Source organism: Mesoplodon mirus, assembly GCF_964341445.2.
Source record: "Mesoplodon mirus genome assembly, chromosome: X".
Taxonomy (NCBI): Eukaryota; Metazoa; Chordata; class Mammalia; order Artiodactyla; family Ziphiidae; genus Mesoplodon; species Mesoplodon mirus.
This window is the reverse complement of record NC_138981.1, coordinates 94400861-94423001: the sequence shown is the minus strand read 5'-3', so window position 1 is coordinate 94423001 and position 22141 is coordinate 94400861. Positions and strand designations below refer to the sequence as shown.

Sequence of the window (22141 nt, the reverse complement as noted above, 5' to 3'; positions counted from 1 at the left end):
CTGACTTCTTGTTTGCTTTCTGTTGTTTTCAACAGCCTATAGCAGGGTTTCTCAACTTCAGCACTGCTGAAATTTTGAACCAGATAATTCTTTATTGTTGGGAGCTCTCCTGCACATTGTAGGATGTTTAGCCACTAGATAGCTGCCATATAACATGACAATGAATTATATCTTTAGATGTTACCAAATATCCCTTAAGGGGCAAATCACCCTAGGTTGTGAAACAATGGGTATAGTAATTTTTTTACTATCTCACTTTCACTTTAAACTTATGTCCAAAGTCAATGCCATTATCCAAAACCATCTTTCCATTGCCAAATTGTTTGACAGTGTTATTACCATCCTTAAAATCATTCAGGGCATTAGCTTTGAAGTCATCTGATTGTTTATTTTTAATATCTTTAACTTTCACCAGATCTTCCCACTTTTTCATTGGATTGCTCCCTCCACTGCCTGCCACCTTTGGCATCTAACCTTTTATTACTTCACACTGCCCTGTGGTAACAGCCTTTCAGCTGCTGTGTCTGCCTCTATTATATTACTTCTGATTCATCCTCTATTCTTCTGTTAGATACATCCACCTCAAACACTGCTTCATACCTGGTGAACGTAGCTTTCAAGATGTCTCTAACCTGGCACCATTGTACCTCTTCATCATTCTTTGCCACCTGTGTACACACCAGGATTCTTGTTTCCAAATAAGCCAACCTTCTTACTCTCTCTTGTATTTTCTGTTCCCTTCTCTTGCAATGCCCTTTTTGCTATCTGGTCACAGCCATCTTCTCATGTGCAACTCTTCAGTTAAGGGTTTCCCAGACATTTCATCTTACATTGATCTTTCTAGTCTCCAAGGTGCTGTTGTTCTCACCATCAGTACCACGAAGTTTAGTATTTAAAAGTGCTCTAAATTATTTCACGTACTTTTCTCTCCAGGTAGTTTGTTTGTAAGCTCATTGAGGGCAGGGTCTCCTTACCTTTAATGTGTTTTCCTCACAATGTTTAATATAATGCTAGGTACATAATAGGTTGTCCATAAATACTTGATTACTGCGAGCAATAATCACAAACTACAAAAGGATAATATCATCATCATCATCATGTTGGATAATAGCTGCTAACATTTATTGAACACTTTGGTTTTTGCCAAGAAGTGTTAAGCAGTGTCCACGAATCATCTCATTTAACCCTCACAGCATATCCCTGTATGAAATGGGTTCTGTTATTATCCCCTTTTATATAGATGAGGAAATGGAGGTTTAGGGAAGTTAAGTAACTTGTCCAATTTATACATCCAGTCAGCGAGTTGTAGAGGAGGACTTCCAATCAAAATCTGTCTTACCAGAATCCTACGTAGATAATGGTGGAGCCAGCTCTCCTCCCTTAACAGATTTTTATACTTAATTATCTGAAATGTAGCCATGAGAAGCCAAAATGATGTACCAACATTGAAATCAATTACACTGTTAAAATGAAGCTGAAGGGACTTCCCTGGCGGTCCAGTGGTTAAGACTCCATGCTTCCACTGCAGGGGGCACGGGTTCGATCCCTGGTCAGGGAACTAAGATCCCGCACATTGTGTGGTGTGGCCAAAAATAAATAAATAAATAAATAATGAAGCTGAATTATTGAAAAATGGTCACGCTTTGCATTCCTCTCACTATGGCCTCTTCTTTTGTCATCTTTCAGAATCTGGCTCCAACTTTAATATTCCTGTAATCACATTAGTGGGAGTCTGAAATGTGTTACACTAATTAATATCTTTGTTGCTCTTTCCCTTATAGTTACTGACTATACTACTGGCAGAGTTGGAGCCCCTCTTATTTGCTGTGAGATTAAGCTAAAAGACTGGCAGGAAGGTAAGCATTTTATGACAAGCTCTAGTGTTTCTAGATATGCTAAAAACTACTGCGAGCCTCTAGACTTCCATTTTTATAAAGCATTAGGTTGTCTGCGGTAGCAAGCGAGTCTTTGCTGTTGCTTTTCCCTGTGCTTTCTTTTTCTTCAGTAACATTGTTAGGTTCCCAAGAGGAAAGGGAAATCTCTAGAATCTAGGCATGATGATTCTGAACTTGGGAATACTCGATGGTAAAGAGGAAAAAATTCTTAGCGGGGCATTCCCTGGATTTGGAGAAGGATGTATATCCTACCTTTTGAAGCTAGATTTTGCTAGTGAGTAGGTTTCGGCTGGGAAATGAAACCCCATATTCTCAGGGGATAGAGTGACTAATCACACACACACACATACCCCCCAACTTAGCGCTTGACCCCAGCAAACATTTTTTTTAAAGAGAGTTAACTTTTATTAAATATCTTATAGGTTCTAGGCAAAGGACTAGACACTTGATGTGAATTATTTCATTAACTTCATCAGCTGTTTGTAGTGAGATAGGCATATACAAATAAACCCATAGACTGACAAACAAGTGAATTAAGAACTACTTAACACACAGCACATTCAATGGCCAAGGAAATTGTAATTCAGAGACATTAATTGCACAGCTAGTAAGTGGCAGACCATGAATCACACCTAGAACTGTTTGACACTAAAACTGATGCACTTTCTACCATACTTTGCTGTCTCCTAAATCACATCCCTGGTTTGGCTCCATCAAACTTTTGGTAAACAGTGAATCACCATATGATTTTGCAGTGGAGAACAAGCTCTTGGCAAGATCTTATATCAGAAAAGATACCAAGGAGAGAATTATTTTGAAGACATTTTCCTGGACCTGACTCCTGGTACATCCTGAAGTTTAGTAAGGAAAAAACAGTTCCACTGGATTACTCAAGAGGCAAATGGGAACCTTGTGGAGGAAAATAAAAAGAATGGACTGGGTCTGAACAAGGAGTAAGAAAATCTCAACCTTAATCCAGGTTTTGCATTTAATTCACCAGTGCACCTTAAACTCGCTTAGAAAATTTGATATTCCAAATAACTAAGTGAAAGGAGGAAGTTAACAAACAGCCTTATGTAAGCAATATTAAGTAATTTTTTACTGGCTTTTCAAAAACTACCTTCTTTACTCCCTGTCTTATCCATATGGCCTTACAACCTCACAGAGAATGTAGCAATGGGGACAGATTTTCACAGAACCTGGCATATAGAAGAGTGGTTCCTACTCTTTAGCATGCATGAGAATCATCTGGAAAGCTGATAAAACACAAATTCCTGGACCCTACCTCCAGAAAGACTCATTCAGTAGATCTGAGGAGACCTGATAATTTGTATTTCTTTCTTTCTTTTTTTTTTTTTTTGCTTGGTCACTGTGCATGTTATTCAGTTCACATACAGACAGCAAGATCCATGTATTGCTTAGAATAGAACCATTTAACCTTCAAGTATTTTGGAATTTTCCAGCTTTGTTTTTTTTTTCTTCACACACACACACTGTATTTTATTTTTACAAGAGATAAATAAACTGACACCAAGCATTGTAAATGCATGACCACAACAAAAGCAACAATGATTGCAATTACCAAACACAAAACACACTCATACTATGTCATAATATTGCCATTCAGTCCAGTAATCCTCCACTGTAACAGCTCCTTTATTTTGCAGTGAAAATTGATTTGTATATTTTTTGCCTCTGGGTCCTTGTGGGATTTTTTTTTTATTCAAACAGAAAGTCACAAAAATTATAATCATCCTCATCAGTTCACTCAGTCCCATGTAATTAATTTTTTTTCATCTTGATCTTTGTTAGCACATTTATGAATTCATCAGTTTTCCATTAGAGTTCTGAAAATGCTTATTCATTCAGTTCAGCAGTATAGTCAGTTACCAGATACCTGTACTTGTCAGAGTCTTTTCCATGAATTCCTTGAAGATGAAACCCTTTTATAGGAACATTTTTGAAAAAGCATCAGAGTACACCCAGAGCTGTCTGTAAATGACAAAAGACTTAAAAATGACCACAGTTAAAGATTTGATGAAAGTTCATAATAATGCAATTGACAAGGAAATTTAGTTATTTCTGAGATATACATTTAAAGTAATAACTAGAATTATGACTTATAACATTATACCAGAACATATAAGATTTTTAGAAATTTCATGTAATGTCTGAAACATTTATATTAACATATTTCCATACAAATAACCCAAAGAAAGTTTAGTATTAGTTGTTTTTGTTTGTTTTTTTTATACTGCAGGTTCTTATTAGTCATCAATTTTATACACATCAGTGTATACATGTCAATCCCAATTGCCCCCAGCAAACATTTTTATAGTTGAGAATCAATTGTCCAGCTATTTGTATAGTTTAATTTTTATAAGTAACTGCAGAAGGCGAGCCACTTAGAGGAAACCTGTGTTTTATAGACAGTGGTGATAATCTGCAAAAGCAAAGCAGTCTTCCTATGATGAAATTGTGAAAAATATTAAACATATTCATTAACTGCAAAATAATGAATAGCCTAGCCATGCCAGATAAAGGAAGAGTAATTAAAAAGCTTAAGATTTTCTTTTATTTTTTAAAAAGTTATTTATTTATTCATATTTGGCTGCTTTGGGTCTTTGTTGCTGCGCGCGGGCTTTCTCTAGTTGCGATGAGCAGGGGGAACCCTTCATTGCGGTGTGCAGGCATCTCATTGCGGTGTGCGGGTGTCTCATTGCGGTGGCTTCTCTTGTTGCGAAGCACAGGCTCTAGGCGCGAGGGCTTCAGTAGTTGTGGCACACGGACTCAGTAATTGTGGCTTGCAGGCTCCAGAGCGCAGGCTCAGTAGCTGTGGTGCACGGGTTTAGTTGCTCCGTGGCATGTGGGATCTTCCCAGACCAGGGATCAAACCTGTGTCCCCTGCGTTGGCAGGTGGATTCTTAACCACTGAGCCACCAGGGAAATCCCTCTTTAACTTTTCAATTTGGTATATTTGACATACAACATTGTGTAAATTTAAGGTGTACAACATGTTAATTTGATACATTTACATGTTATAATATGATCACTGCCATAGCGATATTTAGCATCTCTATTACATTACATAATTGCCTTTTTAGTGGCTGGGATAGTTAAGTTTTAGTCTCTAAACAAGTCTGATGAATATAGTACAATATTGTTGTGTGTAAAGAGCCATAGACTGAACCTTTAAAGGACCAGTTACCTTGTAGGACACATCCCTTAGGTTATTTGAACCCAAGAAAATGAATGAGCTTTATCTGGCATAAATTTGAAGTTTCAAAAAGTGTTTCTCCTATGTGACTTTTTATTATGTGCATTACTGTGGTGCTCTATGAGCAAACAACCGTTCCTTTTTAAATACCACACTGAAAGGCCAATTTTATTCCCAAGAGTTTTACATCTTGGGAATAAGTCCTCCTTTCTCCCATGGTAATGCCTTTCCAATTTTAGAATGAAAATCTTAAAAAATATAGCAAGTGTGTGTCTATGTATATTGGGCATCAGCATCAACATTGCTTTACTAAATGGGTTATTTATTAAGCAGTGGAATCAGAGAAACAAGGTATATTGTAAAACTTGGTAAGGAGAATTTTGCCTTTAATTTTTATTTTTCTAATTTTTCTGGTACTGGGCTTTAATGTCAGTTTTGGAGAGTGGGTCCATATTTGGAGTTTTCCTTGCTATGAAAGACCCTTTGCTTTATATAATGAGTTTAATGTTTTATGTACAATGGGTTTTGTCATACTGAAATATTGAATAGTTTTAAATTTATAACTACCTATGCTCTTTGATTAAAACCTCCTTAGAATATATCTGAAACACATTTGATATCAACATATTAATAATTTACTTCTAACAACTTCAAGTATTATCCTTCTTGGGGGTGATTTTATCTTAACAGAACTCTATGAACCCTAAGCTTTAATGATGTTCCAAGTGTGAAATTTATGATCCTGGGAAATATTAACTAATATGCTCCCGTAAACTGAAGTAAAATTTGATCAGCAGAAAAATAGTAGCAAAGGATCTTTAAGAATTAATACAAGTAAATTTGTTTTAGAACAATAGCTAATTTGCTTTTATGACTTCCAGGTGGTTATACAGTTCACGACAAACCAAACCCCAGAGGTGAAATCGTAATCGGTGGACAGAATATCTCCATGGGATATTTTAAAAATGAAGACAAAACAGCTGAGGATTATTCTGTGGACGAAAATGGCCAAAGGTGGTTTTGCACTGGTGATATTGGAGAATTCCATCCCGATGGGTGTTTACAGATTATCGGTCAGTGTATTCTCTTTTTGTGCTTTTCTTTAGTTTTTGCAACTTCCACATATATGAAAGGTAATATCGGTCAAGTCATTAATAGGGTTGAGGATTCCATTGGTTTAAACTTTAGAAAAGTTATTTAACTTTGGTCTGTGCTTCTCCATCTGTGAAATAAGGACAACAATACTGACCTGGTAGGGGTTTCGTTAGGATTAAATGAGTTGTTACATGTAAAATGTTTAGAGCAGGGCAGTGCCTGCGCCTTACTAAGTGGTAGCAGAAGCAGCATTGGGGTAGGGAGGGTGGGCAGGAAAATAGCAGTTGGCAGTGAGAAAACAAAAATTGCTCAGAAGAGGTTTTCTTTGTTTGTTTCTTTGTTTTGTTTTCTTTTGGTCAACTATTGATACATTTGGTTCTGTATAACCATCTACTGTAACATACCCTATTCTAGGCCTTCCTCACCATTTACCTCCCCACCCAAGAAGCATTGTGGACATGATATTTTCCCTAGTGGCCATTTATATGACTCTAACTAGCCTGGACACTTAGAAAATTATAATATCAGTCCTCAACATTAATCTGTTCTTCTGAGAATGTCAGTTGGCTTGGCACTGCCCTTATTGAGCCTACTGAAATAGATTATGTTCAAAGCTACTCCAAAATAGCCCTTACACTACTCACTTTAATCAGGCAAAAGTTAAAAATTTGACTAGCCGATAAGGACCACTCTGTTGGGTCCCATTCAGATCCTTTTCAAGCCATAAAATTTCCTCAGTCATTATCTCTAGTGGTCCATTTAAGTCTGTCTCTGGACCCTTATGTACCTGAATATAGTTAAAGATTCCTGGGAAAATTGGTTCTTCGCCTAGAAGTTTGATCTGCCAGGGAAATTCCCAGGAAACATGGCTCAGTCTAGAACCAGTAACTCCCCCACCTACACCACCACCGCCTTTTTCCCCTTGATCCTTAATTGTGCTGGAATCAAAGGCTGGCTCTGGTGGCATGTGTACTGGGTTCCCAGCCTATGGGTAGGCAAGTCAGCACTCACACAAAGGATGTAAGGCAACCTGATGATGTGCCATCCTATGCCAGAGTGTTATTAGTGCACTGTCATTTTAACAAGATAATGACAAATCTGGAAAATGGGGAATTAACATTTATTGACTGTGTTCTGTAGGTCAGACATTGTGCTACATGCCAGTATGAGGTAGGCATCATTATCCCTGATAAAATTTGAGGGTTGGAGCGGTCAGATGACATGTCTAGGATCACATAGCTAGTAAGGGGCAGAGCTACCATTCAAATCTAAAGCCCCAAAGTCTTTGTTCCTTCTATTAAATTCATTATAATATTAAACATTATAGTAAGATATTAAAGCTTTTGGTGTAGGATATAACATTTTAGCCAGTACTTCTTTAACTAGGCATTTTCTTTTTAACTGACGTGTATGGGCAAACATTAGATATAACAAGATTTTAAAAGAAGTATCTTTATAAATAAAGATTAAGGTGATGAGACTGAAAGAAAATCAGAATTGGACATACCTTAATAAATGTACTATGGATAACATAACATGCTTCATGACTTACAGATCGTAAGAAAGATCTGGTGAAGTTACAAGCAGGGGAATATGTATCTCTTGGGAAAGTAGAAGCTGCACTGAAGAACTGTCCACTTATTGACAACATCTGTGCTTTTGCCAAAAGGTAATTTTAAAGTTGCATTTGTGTTTCATATACTTACAGTGAAAGGATAATTGGGAAAAAATTGATACAATCATAAGGGAAACATCAAACTTTCAGAGTTGGGGAATGTTGTAAATTTATGAAAGTTCTTGAATTCAACAGCTTAAAGGTCATTTGAGATAATCCAAACATTTTAACTGTTTACTGGACCACCTACTATGTCTTGCTAAATACTTAGCTATGCCACAACAGTTATTTCATTTAACATCCATAACAACTGAAACTTAGCATAAGTAATTTTCCCAAGAGGGTAACACAGCTAGTACAAGTTTTCTAAATAAAAAAACCTGAGAGATTGAACCATTTTCTTTCTTTATGTGTTAATATGGTTTATTTTTCTGGGCTTTGTTACTCCCTTTAAAAAATTTAATTATAAAAAACACAAAACCTAAATTTACCATCTTAACCATCCTAAGTGTACCGTTCACTAGGGTTAAGTATATTCACACTGTTGTACAACCAATCTCCAGAACTTTTCATCTTGAAAAAATGAAACTCAATATCCATTAAACCACTCTCCATTTCCCCTCCCCCCGCCCAGCCCCTGGCCACCACCATTCTACTTTCTGTTTCTGTGAATCTGACTCCTCTAGATACCTTGAATAAATAGAATCATACAGTGTTTGTCTTTTTGTGACTGGCTTATTTCACTTAGCAGAATGCTCCTCAGGATTCATCTACATTGTAGTATGTGTCAGAATTTCCTTCCTTTTTAAGGCTGAATAATATTCCGTTGTATGTATAGACCACATTTTTGTTTAGTCATTCATCCATCAATGGACAACTTGGGTTGCTTCTACCTCTTGACTATTGTGAATGATACTGCTATGAACATGAATATTCAAATATCTCTTGAAGATCCTGCTTTCAATTCTTTTGGGTATATACCCAGATGTGGGATTGCTGGATCATATGGTAGTTCTATTTTTTATTTTTTGAGGAACTGCCATACTCTTTCCATTATGGCAGCACTATTTTTTTTCCTTCCCATCAACAGTGTATAAGGGTTTTAATTTCTCCACATCCTCAGCAACATTTGTTTCTACTTAAAAAAATTTTCTTATAGTAGTCACGGTAATGAGTTTGAGGGGATATCTTGCCCCTCAGGATTAGTGATGTTTGAGCATCTTTTCATCTGCTTGTTTGGCCGTTTGTTTATCACCTCTGGAGAAATGTCTAATCAAGTCCTTTGCTCATTAAAATTTTTTTCCCTCTTATTTTTGATTATACAATACAGTGTTATCAGCTGTAATCACCATGTTACACATTAGATCATCAGACCCTATTCATCTTATAGCTAAAAGTTTGTACCCTTTTATCAGCCTCCACTCCCAGCCCATAGCAACCACTTTTCTACTCTCTGTTTCTATGAGTTTGACTTTTTTTTTTTTTTTTTAAGATTCCACATTTAAGCAATACCATGCAGTTTTTGTCTTTCTCTGTCTGGTTTGTTACACTTAGCATGATGCCCTCCAGGTTCATCAATTTTATCTCAAATGGCAGAATCTCTTTCTCATGGCTCAGTAATATTCCACTGAACATATACACCACATCTTCCTTATCCATTCACTTGTTGATGGACACTTGGTTGTTTCTATATCTTGGCTATTATGGACGAATGCAGCAATGAACATGGACCAGATATCTCCTTGATATCCTGTTTTCATTTCCTTTGGATTTATACCAAGAAGTTGGATTGCTGGATCATATGGTAGTTCCATTTTTAATTTTTTGAGGAGTCTCCATACTGTTTTCCATAGTGCCTGCACCACTTTGCATTCCCACCAACAGTGCACAAGGGTTCCCTTCCCTTTTCTTCATATCCTCACCAAAACTTGTTATTTCTTGGCTTTTTGATAATAGGCATTTTAACAGGTATGAGGTGATATCTTGTTGTGGTTTTGATTTGCATTTCCCTGATAACTGGTAATATTGAGCACCTTTTCATGTACCCATTGGCCATCTGTATGTCTTCTTTGGAGAAACGTCTATTCAATTCCCCTGTCCATATTTTAATTGATTTTTTTTTTTTTGCTATTGAGTAGTATGAGCTCTTTATGTGTTTTGGATATTAACCCCTTATCATATATGATTTTCAAATACTTTCTCCTATTTTGTAGGTTGCCTTTTCATTTTGTTGATAGTTTCCTTTGCTGTGCAGAAGCATTTTAGTTTTATATACTCCCACTTGTTTATTTTTGATTTTGTTGCCTTTGCTTTTGGTGTCAAATTCAATAAGTCATTGCCACGACCTATGTCAAAAGATCTTCCCCCTATGTTTCCTTCTACGAGTTTTATGGTTTCAGGTCTTTGCCCATTTTTAATGGGGTTATTTTGTTGTTGTTGTTGAGTTGTAGGAATTCTTTATACATTCTAGATATAAACCCCTTAACAGACATATGATTTGCAAATATTTTATCCAGTTCCATAGACTGCCTTTTTACACTCTGTTGTGACATTTGATACACAGAACATTTTTTATTTTTTTATTTTTATTTTTTATTTTTTAATAGTTTCTGCCTTATAACAAATTGAATCAGTCATACATATACATCTGTTCCCATATCCGTTCCCTCTTGCATCTCCCTCCCTCCCACCCTCCCTATCCCACCCCTCCAGGCGGTCACAAAGCACCGAGCTGATCTCCCTGTGCTATGCGGCTGCTACCCACTAGCTATCTACCTTACGTTTGATACTGTATATATGTCCATGCCTCTCTCTCGCTTTGTCACAGCTTAATCTTCCCCCTCCCCATATCCTCAAGTCCATTCTCAAGTAGGTCTGTGTCTTTATTCCTGTTTTACCTCTAGGTTCTTCATGACATTTTTTTCCTTAAATTCCATATATATGTGTTAGCATATAGTATTTATCTTTCTCTTTCTGACTTACTTCATTCTGTATGACAGATTCTAGGTCTATCCACCTCATTACAGATAGCTCAATTTCATTTCTTTATATGGCTGAGTAATATTCCATTGTATATATGTGCCACATTTTCTTTATCCATTCATCTGATGATGGACACTTAGGTTGTTTCCATCTCTGGGCTATTGTGAATAGAGCTGCAATGAACATTTTGATACATGTCTCTTTTTGAATTATGGTTTTCTCAGGGTATATGCCTAGTAGTGGGATTGCTGGGTCATATGGTAGTTCTATTTGTAGTTTTTTAAGGAACCTCCATACTGTTCTCCATAGAGGCTGTACCAATTCACATTCCCATCAGCAGTGCAAGAGTGTTCCCTTTTCTCCACACCCTCTCCAGCATTTATTGTTTCTAGATTTCTTGATGATGGCCATTCTGACTGGTGTGAGATGATATCTCATTGTAGTTTTGATTTGCATTTCTCTAATGATTAATGATGTTGAGCATTCTTTCATGTGTTTGTTTGCAGTCTGTATATCTTCTTTGGAGAAATGTCTATTTAGGTCTTCTGCCCATTTTTGGATTGGGTTGTTTGGTTTTTTGATATTGAGCTGCATGAGCTGCTTATAAATTTTGGAGATTAATCCTTTGTCAGTTGCTTCATTTGCAAATATTTTCGCCCATTCTGAGGGTTGTCTTTTGGTCTTGTTTATGGTTTCCTTTGCTGTGCAAAAGCTTTGAAGTTTCATTAGGTCCCATTTGTTTATTTTTGTTTTTATTTCCATTTCTCTAGGAGGTGGGTCCAAAAGGATCTTGCTGTGATTTATGTCTTAGAGTGTTCTGCCTATGTTTTCCTCTAAGAGTTTGATAGTTTCTGGCCTTACATTTAGGCCTTTAATCCATTTTGAGCTTATTTTTGTGTATGGTGTTAAGGAATGATCTAATCTCATACTTTTACATGTCCCTGTCCAATTTTCCCAGCACCACTTATTGAAGAGGCTGTCCTTTCTCCACTGTACATTCCTGCCTCCTTTATCAAAGATAAGTTGACCATATGTGCGTGGATTTATCTCTGGGTTTTCTATCCTGTTCCATTGATCTATCTTTCTGTTTTTGTGCCAGTACCACACTGTCTTGATTACTGTAGCTTTGTAGTATAGTCTGAAGTCAGGGAGCCTGATTCCTCCAGCTCCGTTTTTCGTTCTTAAGATTGCTTTGGCTATTCGGGGTCTTTTGTTTTTCCAAACAAATTTTGAAATTTTTTGTTCTAGTTCTGTGAAAAATGCCAGTGGTAGTTTGATAGGGATTGCATTGAATCTGTAGATTGTTTTGGGTAGTAGAGTCATTTTCACAATATTGATTCTTCCAATCCAGGAACATGGTATATCTCTCCATCTATTTGTATCATCTTTAATTTCTTTCATCAGTGTCTTATAATTTTCTGCATACAGGTCTTTTATCTCCTTAGGTAGGTTTATTCCTAGATATTTTATGCTTTTTGTTGCAATGGTAAATGGGAGTGTTTTCCTGATTTCACTTTCAGATTTTTCATCATCAGTGTACAGGAATGCCAGAGATTTCTATGCATTAATTTTGTATCCTGCTACTTTACCAAATTCATTGATTAGCTCTAGTAGTTTTCTGGTAGCATCTTTAGGATTCTCTATGTACAGTATCTTGTCATCTGCACACAGTGACAGCTTTGCTTCTTCTTTTCCAATTTGGATTCCTTTTATTTCCTTTTCTTCTCTGATTGCTGTGGCTAAAACTTCCAAAACTAGGTTGAATAAGAGTGGTGAGAGTGGGCAGCCTTGTCTTGTTCCTGATCTTAGTGGAAATGGTTTCAGTTTTTTACCACTGAGGATGATGTTGGCTGTGGGTTTGTCATATATGGCCTTTATTATGTTGAGGAAAGTTCCCTCTATGCCTACTTTCTGCAGGGTTTTTATCATAAATGGGTGTTGAATTTTGTCGAAAGCTTTCTCTGCATCTATTGAGATGATCATATGGTTTTTCTCCTTCAATTTGTTAATATGGTGTATCACGTTGATTGATTTGCGTATATTGAAGAATCCTTGCATTCCTGGAATAAATCCCACTTGATCATGGTGTATGATCCTTTTAATGTGCTGTTGGATTCTGTTTGCTAGTATTTTGTTGAGGATTTTTGCCTCTATGTTTATCAGTGATATTGGCCTGTAGTTTTCTTTCTTTGTGACATCCTTGTCTGGTTTTGGTATCAAGGTGATGGTGGCCTTGTAGAATGAGTTTGGGAGTGTTCCTCCCTCTGCTATATTTTGGAAGAGTTTGAGAAGGATAGGTGTTAGCTCTTCTCTAAATGCTTGATAGAATTCGCCTGTGAAGCCATCTGGTCCTGGGCTTTTGTTTGTTGGAAGAATTTTTATCACAGTTTCAATTTCAGTGCTTGTGATTGGTCTGTTCATATTTTCTATTTCTTCCTGATTCAGTCTTGGCAGGTTGTGCCTTTCTAAGAATTTGTCCATTTTTTCCAGGTTGTCCATTTTATTGGCATAGAGTTGCTTGTAGTAATCTCTCATGATCTTTTGTATTTCTGCAGTGTCAGTTGTTACTTCTCCTTTTTCATTTCTAATTCTATTGATTTGAGTCTTCTCCCTTTTTTTCTTGATGAGTCTGGCTAATGGTTTATCAATTTTGTTTATCTTCTCAAAGAACCAGCTTTTAGTTTTATTGATCTTTGCTATCGTTTCCTTCTTTTCTTTTTCATTTATTTCTGATCTGATCTTTATGATTTCTTTCCTTCTGCTAACTTTGGGATGTTTTTGTTCTTCTTTCTCTAATTGCTTTAGGTGCAAGGTTAGGTTGTTTATTCGAGATGTTTCCTGTTTCTTAAGGTGGGATTGTATTGCTATAAACTTCCCTCTTAGAACTGCTTTTGCTGCATCCCATAGGTTTTGGGTCATCGTGTCTCCATTGTCATTTGTTTCTAGGTATTTTTAAATTTCCTCTTTGATTTCTTCAGTGATCACTTTGTTATTAAGTAGTGTATTGTTTAGCCTCCATGTGTTTGTATTTTTTACAGCTCTTTTCCTGTAATTGATATCTAGTCTCATAGCATTGTGGTCGGAAAAGATACTTGATACAATTTCAATTTTCTTAAATTTACCAAGGCTTGATTTGGGGCCCAAGATATGATCTATCCTGGAGAATGTTCCATGAGCACTTGAGAAAAATGTGTATTCTGTTGTTTTTGGATGGAATGTCCTATAAATATCAATTAAGTCCATCTTGTTTAATGTATCATTTAAAGCTTGTGTTTCCTTATTTATTTTCATTTTGGATGATCTGTCCATTGGTGAAAGTGGGGTGTTAAAGTCCCCTACTATGAGTGTTTTACTGTCAATTTCCCCTTTTATGGCTGTTAGTATTTGCCTTATGTATTGAGGTGCTCCTATGTTGGGTGCATAAATATTTACAATTATATCTTCTTATTGGATCGATCCCTTGATCATTATGTAGTGTCCTTCTTTGTCTCTTCTAATAGTCTTTATTTTAAAGTCTATTTTGTCTGATATGAGAATTGCTACTCCAGCTTTCTTTTGATTTCCATTTGCATGGAATATCTTTTTCCATCCCCTTACTTTCAATCTGTATGTGTCTCTAGGTCTGAAGTGGGTCTCTTGTAGACAGCATATATATGGGTCTTGTTTTTGTATCCATTCAGCCAATCTGTGTCTTTTGGTGGGAGCATTTAGTCCATTTACATTTAAGGTAATTATCGATATGTATGTTCCTATTCCCATTTCCTTAATTGATTTGGGTTCGTTATTGTAGTTATTTTCCTTCTGTTGTGTTTCTTGCCTAGAGAAGTTCCTTTAGTATTTGTTGTAAAGCTGGTTTGGTGGTGCTGAACTCTCTCAGCTTTTGCTTGTCTGTAAACGTTTTAATTTCTCCATCAAATCTGAATGAGATCCTTGCTGGGTAGAGTATTCTTGGTTGCAGGTTTTTCTCCTTCATCACTTTAAATATGTCCTGCCACTCCCTTCTGGCTTGTAGAGTTTCTGCTGAGAGATCAGCTGTTAACCTGATGGGGATTCCCTTGTGTGTTATTTGTTGTTTTTGCCTTGCTGCTTTTAATATGATTTCTTTGTGTTTAATTTTTGACAGTTTGATTAATATGTGTCTTGGCGTATTTCTCCTTGGATTTATTCTGTATGGGACTCCCTCTGCCTCCTGAACTTGATTAACTATTTCCTTTCCCATATTAGGGAAGTTTTCAACTGTAATCTCTTCAAATATTTTCTCAGTCCCTTTCTTTTTCTCTTCTTCTTCTGGAACCCCTATAATTCGAATGTTGGTGCGTTTAATGTTGTCCCAGAGGTCTCTGAGACTGTCCTCAGTTCCTTTCAGTCTTTTTTCTTTATTTTGCTTTGCAGCAGTTATTTCTACTATTTTATCTTCCACGTGACTTATCCGTTTTTCTGCCTCAGTTATTCTGCTATTGATCCCATCTAGAGTATTTTTCATTTCATTTATTGTGTTTTTAATCATTGCTTGATTCATCTTTAGTTTTTCTAGGTCCTTGTTAACTGTTTCTTGCATTTTGTCTATTCTATTTCCAAGATTTTGGATCATCTTTACTATCATTATTCTGAATTCTTTTTCAGGTAGACTGCCCATTTCCTCTTCATTTTTTAGGTCTGGTGGGTTTTTATCTTGCTCCTTCACCTGCTGTGTGTTTTTCTGTCTTCTCATTTTGCTTATCTTACTGTGTTTGGGGTCTCCTTTTTGCAGGCTGCAGGTTCGTAGTTCCTGTTGTTTTTGGTGTCTGTCCCCAGTGCCTAAGGTTGTTTCAGTGAGTTGTGTAGGCTTCCTGGTGGAGGGGACTAGTGCCTGTGTTCTGGTGGATGAGGCTCGATCTTGTCTTTCTGGTGGATGTGTCCACGTCTGGTGGTGTGTTTTGGGGTGTCTGTGGCCTTATTATGTTTTTAGGCAGCCTCTCTGCTAATGGGTGGGGTTGTATTCCTGTCTTGCTAGTTGCTTGGCATAGGGTGGCCAGCACTGTAGCTTGCTGGTCGTTGAGTGAAGCTGGGTGCTGGTGTTGAGATGGAGATCTCTGGGAGATTTTCGCCATTTCATATTATGTGGAGCTGGGAGGTCTCTTGTGTACCAGTGTCCTGAAGTTGGCTCTCCCACCTCAGAGGCACAGCACTGACCTCTGGCTGCCACACTAAGAGCCTTTCATCCACCCAGCTCAGAATAAAAGGGAGAAAAAGTAGAAAGAAAGAATTAGTAGAAGAAAGAAGAAAGAAAGAAAGAAGGAAGGAAAGAAAGAAAGAAAGGAAGGAGGGAGGGAGGAAAGAGAGAAAGAAAGAAAAAGAAAGGAGGGAGGGGGAGGGAGGAAGGAGGGAAGGTAGGAAAAAGAGAAAGAGAAGATAAAGTAAAATAGAATAAAGTATGATAAAATATAATAGCATTATTAAAATAAAAAAGTAATTATTAGAAAAATTAAAAACAAAACAAACAAACAAAACAAAAAACGGACAGATAGAACCCTGGGACAAATGGTGGATGCAAAGCTATATAGACAAAATCTCACACAGAAGCATACACATACACTTTCACAGAAAGAGAACAAGGGGAAAAAAATCGTAAATCTTGCTCTCAAAGTCCACCTCCTCAACTTGGGATAATTCGTTGTAGAAAGAGGAAAAGGGGAAAAAATCATAGATCTTGTTCTCAAAGTCTACCTCCTCAATTTGGGATGATTCATTGCCTATTCATGTATTCCACAGATGCAGGGTACATCAAATTGATTGTGGAGCTTTAATCCGCTGCTTCTGAGGTTGCAGGGAGAGATTTCCCCGTCTCTTCTTTATTCTCTCACAGCTCCCGGGTCTCAGCTTTGGATTTGGCCCCGCCTCTGCGTGTAGGTCGCCGGAGGGCATCTGTTCTTCACTCAGACAGGACAGGGTTAAAGGAGCAGCTGCTCTGGGGGCTCTGGCTCACTCAGGCCAGGGGGAGGGAGGGGTACGGAGTGCGGGGCAAGCCTGTGGCGGCAGAGGCTGGCGTGACGTTGCACCAGCCCGAGGCGCACCGTGCACTCTCCCGGGGAAGCCGTCCCTGGATCCCGGGACCCCGGCAGTGGCGGGCTGCACAGGCTCCCCGGAAAGGGGGCGTGGACAGTGACCTGCGCTCGCACACAGGCCTCTTGGCGGCGGCAGCAGCAGCCCCAGCGTCCCATGCCCGTTTATGGGGTCCGCGCTTTTAGCCGCGGCTCACGCCTGTCTCTGGAGCTCCTTTAAGCAGTGCTCTTAATCCCCTGTCCTTGCGCACCAGGAAACAAAGAGGGAAGAAAAAGTCTCTTGCCTCTTCGGCAGCTCCAGACATTTTCCCGGACTCCCTCCTGGCTAGCCGTGGTGCACTAACCCCTTCAGGCTCTCTTCCCGCCGCCAACCCCAGTCCTCTCCCCGCGCTCTGACTGAAACCCGAAACCCGAGCCTCAGCTCCCATCCCCGCTTGACCTGTTGGCCGAGCAGACAAGCCTCTCGGGCTGGTGAGTGCCGGTCGGCACCGATCCTCTGTGTGGGAACCTCTCTGCTTTGCCCTCCGCACCCCTGTTGCTGAGCTCTCCTCTGCTACTCTGAAGCTTTCCCCCTCTGCCACCCACAGTCTCCACCCGTGAAGGGGCTTCCTAGTGTGTGGAAACCTTTCCTCCTTCACGGCTCCCTCCCACTGGTGCAGGTCCCGTCCCTACCCTTTTGTCTCTGTTTATTCTTGTTTCTTTTGCCCTACCCAGGTACGTGGGGAGTTTCTTGCCTTTTGGGGGGTCTGAGGTCTTCTGTCAGCGTTCAGTAGGTGTTCTGTAGGAGTTGTTCCACCTGTAGATGAATTTCTGATGTATCTGTGGGGAGGAAGGTGATCTCCGCGTCTTATTCTTCCGCCATCTTACCCCAGCTCCCCATTTTTTATTTTTGTTGTACTCTTCATCTATTTATTCTTTTGTCTCCTGTGCTTTTGGTGTCATATCTAAGAAAGCATTGCCAAATCCAATGTCATGAATCTTTTCCCCTATGTTTTTTTCTAGGCATTTTATAATTTTAGCTCTTACGGATTTAGGTCTTTGATCTATTCTGAGTTAATTTTTGTATGTGCTAGAAGGTAAGGGTCCAACTTCATTCCTTTGTATATGGATATCCAGTTCTTTTAATACCACTTGTTGAAGAGACTGTCTTTTCCCCATTGAACAGTCGTGGAACCATTGTTGAAGATCATTTAACCATATATGCAAGGGTTTATTCTGGACTCTCTATATCATTGGGCTATCTATGTGTCTGTCGTTATGACGGTACTATGGGCTTTATTACTTCTTAATGAAGCTGTAACAAATAAGAGAAATATATATTCAGAATTATGTGTAGTATTTCTTTGCATAATTTATGAATAATTGTTCTTAATGTTTTAATTTCTAGTTTGTTTTATTTTCTAATTTTTTAGTGACCAGTCCTATGTGATAAGTTTTGTGGTTCCTAATCAGCAAAGGTTGACACTTTTGGCACAACAGAAAGGGGTGGAAGGCACCTGGGTTGATATCTGCAATGACCCTGCCATGGAAGCTGAAATACTGAAAGAGATTAGAGAAGCTGCAAATACCAGTAAGTAAGAAATGGCTTATCTGTTGATGTCCCTAAAAGTTATTTAATGAGGTCCTGTGCATTAGACTCTTCAAGATGTCTGTTTGGTTTGTTTGTTTTAAATTTTTATTGGAGTACAGTCAATTTACTATGTTGTGTTTTAAAAAACCTGCCTCTTAAATATACATAATGAATTTCCATGTTGGAAGGATCTTTAAATGTTATATGGTAGAATAATGTAACTAGTTCTTTATTGTATGTCACAGCATCCCTGCTAGGTAGTCATCTAGTCTGTGTTTGGAATGGTCCATCTTCGTTCTGATAGTTCATACTAATGTGCCCTGGTGTGAATCTTTTATCATTTACCATTGCATATACTTACTTGGTGTGGGCCCTTTCAATCTAGAGATCTCTGCCCTTTGGTTCCGGGAAATCTCTTTACCTTTTGTTGTTTGTTTGCTTTTCTTTCATTGCTTTTCCCCTCTGAGTTTTGTATTCATGTTTGTATCTGGGACTACTTTTATATGGTTGTTGACCTTCTACTTTCATCCTCTAATTTTATTATCTTTTTTTTCTTTTGTAATCTATCTTGTCTTTTTCTTTTTGCTGGGGGTGGGAGGATTGCAATTTATTTATTTATTTTACATCTTTATTGGAGTATAATTGCTTTACAATGGTGTGTTAATTTCTGCTTTATAACAAAGTGAATCAGTTATACATATACATATATCCCCATATCCTCTCCCTCTTGCATCTCCCTCCCTCCCACCCTCCCTGTCCCACCCCTCTAGGTGGTCACAGCTCACAGGTGAGCTGATCTCCCTGTGCTATGCAGCTGCTTCTCACTAGCTATCTATTTTACGTTTGGTAGTGTATATATGTCCATGCCACTCTCTCACTTTGTCCCAGCTTACCCTTCCCCCTCCCCATGTCCTCAGGTCCATTCTCTAGTAGGTCTGCATCTTTATTCCTGTCCTGCCCCTAGGTTCTTCATGACCATTTTTTTTTAGATCCCATGTATATGTGTTAGCATACGGTGTTTGTTTTTCTCTTTCTGACTTACTTCACTCTGTATGACAGACTCTAGGTCCAGCCACCTCACTACAAATAACTCAACTTCGTTTCTTTTTATGGCTGAGTAATATTCCATTGTATATATGTGCTACATCTTCTTTATATCTTGTCCTTTTTGTTTTATATTGTGGCAGATCCCTCAACTTTATCATTGCCTCTGTCTATTGAGCTTCCAACTTCCAATATCAGAATTTCAATTTTCAAGAGTTCTTTCCTGCTTTCTTAGTGTCCCTTTAATAGCATCCTGTTGCTCTTTCATGGGTGCAGTCATCCTCTGAGGATGTTGAAAGGATTCATTTTATGAAGTTTCCTTCTCCTGTTATTGTTTCTGTTTCCTTCAAGTTCCACTTTCTGCTTGCTTTGGTCAGCCTCGCATATATCTGCTGATTCTTGTCTGTCCATTCATATTTGAGAATGCGGTTCTAAAAAGCTGTTTGGAAAGCTTGCTGGGCTTCACTGAAAAGTTATTCAAATGTTAGTGTCTTGAGTCATTCCACTTCTCCAGAGGAGACTTCTGCAGTCTCTTACCTGGGGGATATTAGCATGACTGCCAATATTCTGGTAGCCAAAAAAAAAAAAAGGCATTGGAAGGGGGCTGGGGGTGGGGTGGTTAGGTCTTCCCCTCACTGAACCCTTAGGTTTTCAGCCTTACTCCCTCCCTCTATTGTAAGTGTCCTGAGTCCAGAGTCTCTCTAGTTCAGTTTTTCCAGAAGGTAAATCTATCTCCAGCCTGGTTGGGGAAGAGCAGGATGAGGGAGAACTGTCCTCTGAACAGATGAGGGCCAGCCCTGCTGTTTTCAGCATGCCCCTCATCTCTGTCTTCTGTCCCTCAGCTTCTGTCTATGGGCTCGGGAGATTGGTTTGCCTCTTGTTGGCGCTCTTTGATGTGGGCAGTTAGCTTTTAGCTCTCCTGTTTGCTTTTCGTCTTCTAAGATTTTGTTGGGCCTTCTCACCCAGTGTCCCCTTTCTCTCATTTCTATTGTTTGTTTGTGGTTAATACCTTTTTAATTCAAAATATTATTTTTAAACTGTTTATTTTCCAGGGGAGCAGAGATAAACTGTGTACTCTTCATGTTTAATTGGAAGCGATTAACCTAGTTTTAACCTATTGCTTTCCCTTCTAAAAAATGAAAATATCATTTTTCTGATTACAGGTATCTATATTCATTATAAAGTACTGGACAATACAGAAAGTTTAAAGGAGGAAGTAAAAATCACTTGATAGTAGTTACCTTTGGGTGGTGACATTACATTCTGTTATATATACTTAACTTACCAACGTCATCGACTTTCTTCTAAGTCAGTAGATATAGAATTGAATTATCATTTTTTAAGCTAAATAGTATTCCAGTATAGGAGTGTCCACTTAAGTCCTTATTGTTAGACTTTTTCCCTCCACTGTAAGCAAATAGAATATATATCTTTTATTCTAATTTATTGTCTTATGTAATTATATTCTTAATATGGATTCTTAGAAATGGAATTTCTGAGTCAAGAAAAATGTATATTTTTAAAGCTTTTTTCCCTTATGTTGCCAAATAACTCCCTCTTCCCCCAGAAAAACTGGACTAGTTTATACTCCTGTCAGAGATACATGAGCACACCTATTTCCCTAACTAGGCTACTATTATTTATTTTTTTAAATTAACTACTTGGGTTCCATTTTGGTTAAAAAATATAGTTTGTGACATTTGTTAGCAAGTTGAAGTTGAAAAACTATTTTCCCCAAGAAGAACATTCTTCTAGTTAACTCTGGTCACTGTAAAGTTTTAAATAGCAGTTACCTATTAACATAATCTGCGAAGTAAGTTACTGTATAAGCATAAAGACAGTAGCTTAATTTTTTTCTTAAAGTTGGTTTTGTTAATTATAGTATTATTGACATATCATACTTTTTAATGTTAATATCACCGGGCTTCCAGAATTTTCTTTGATACAAATCCTCATTTTTTTCTTTAAATGTAGTATTTTAAAAAGTATTTCAGCCAATAGGCTGTTATTCTTAGTCACTCTCTGAACATACTAATGGAGCAGAATGTGACTTGAATAATTTGTCATTGAATATTCACCTGTGTAAAAGCAACACTGGGGGAAGTTTTTCAGGCTGGAAAATAGAGTAAAATTCTAGGACCTGCTAGGCCTACATAACTTTCCTGTGCTTGGATTGAGGCGTGAAATCGAACAATTCATGATTTGGATAATTAACACTAATCATGAGCTAAATCTAAATAACTCAGAAGCTCGTCTGTGCCACAGAAGATTTATTTTGCTAACCTTTTGCTTCAAATTATAATTTCAGAGACTTAGGCCAAAAACTATAAAATAGTTTGATTGTATTCAGTTAAATCTGCCTGAAGTCATACATCGTTCATAGCAGGCCTCTTCATGTTTTAAATATAAGTGCAAGGTATAGGTAGTATCATAAGAATGCAAAATAATGGTTTTGGGGTGATTTGACAACTATCAGTGGCTAGAAAAATTGACATTTGCTGCCACCTGCAGGTCACATTTCATAATGTCCTAGGTAATTCTGATAAAATGCCACGTGTAAAGTTTTTGTTTTTTTCTTCCCCTAATCTTTTTCACTTGTTTGCAATTTATAAATTTATTTAATTTATAGGAAACTGTGTGACTGTCCGTTGCTCTCTATAGCTTGTGGTACTAGCTAATGTT

At 37.9% G+C, this 22141-nt stretch overlaps 1 protein-coding gene across 5 annotated transcripts in view; it reads left to right on the top strand.

The window, feature by feature from the left end:
• Nucleotides 1-22141, top strand: part of ACSL4 (acyl-CoA synthetase long chain family member 4) — an 82873-nt gene that overhangs the window by 56310 nt on the left and 4422 nt on the right. For all 5 annotated transcript variants that reach the window (XM_082608953.1, XM_082608955.1, XM_082608954.1 and 2 more), the window contains 4 exons: nt 1782-1856; nt 5994-6185; nt 7762-7876; nt 18258-18415. In XM_082608953.1, coding sequence (XP_082465079.1) covers nt 1782-1856; nt 5994-6185; nt 7762-7876; nt 18258-18415 — 540 coding nt within the window. The remainder of the gene's footprint in view (nt 1-1781; nt 1857-5993; nt 6186-7761; nt 7877-18257; nt 18416-22141) is intronic.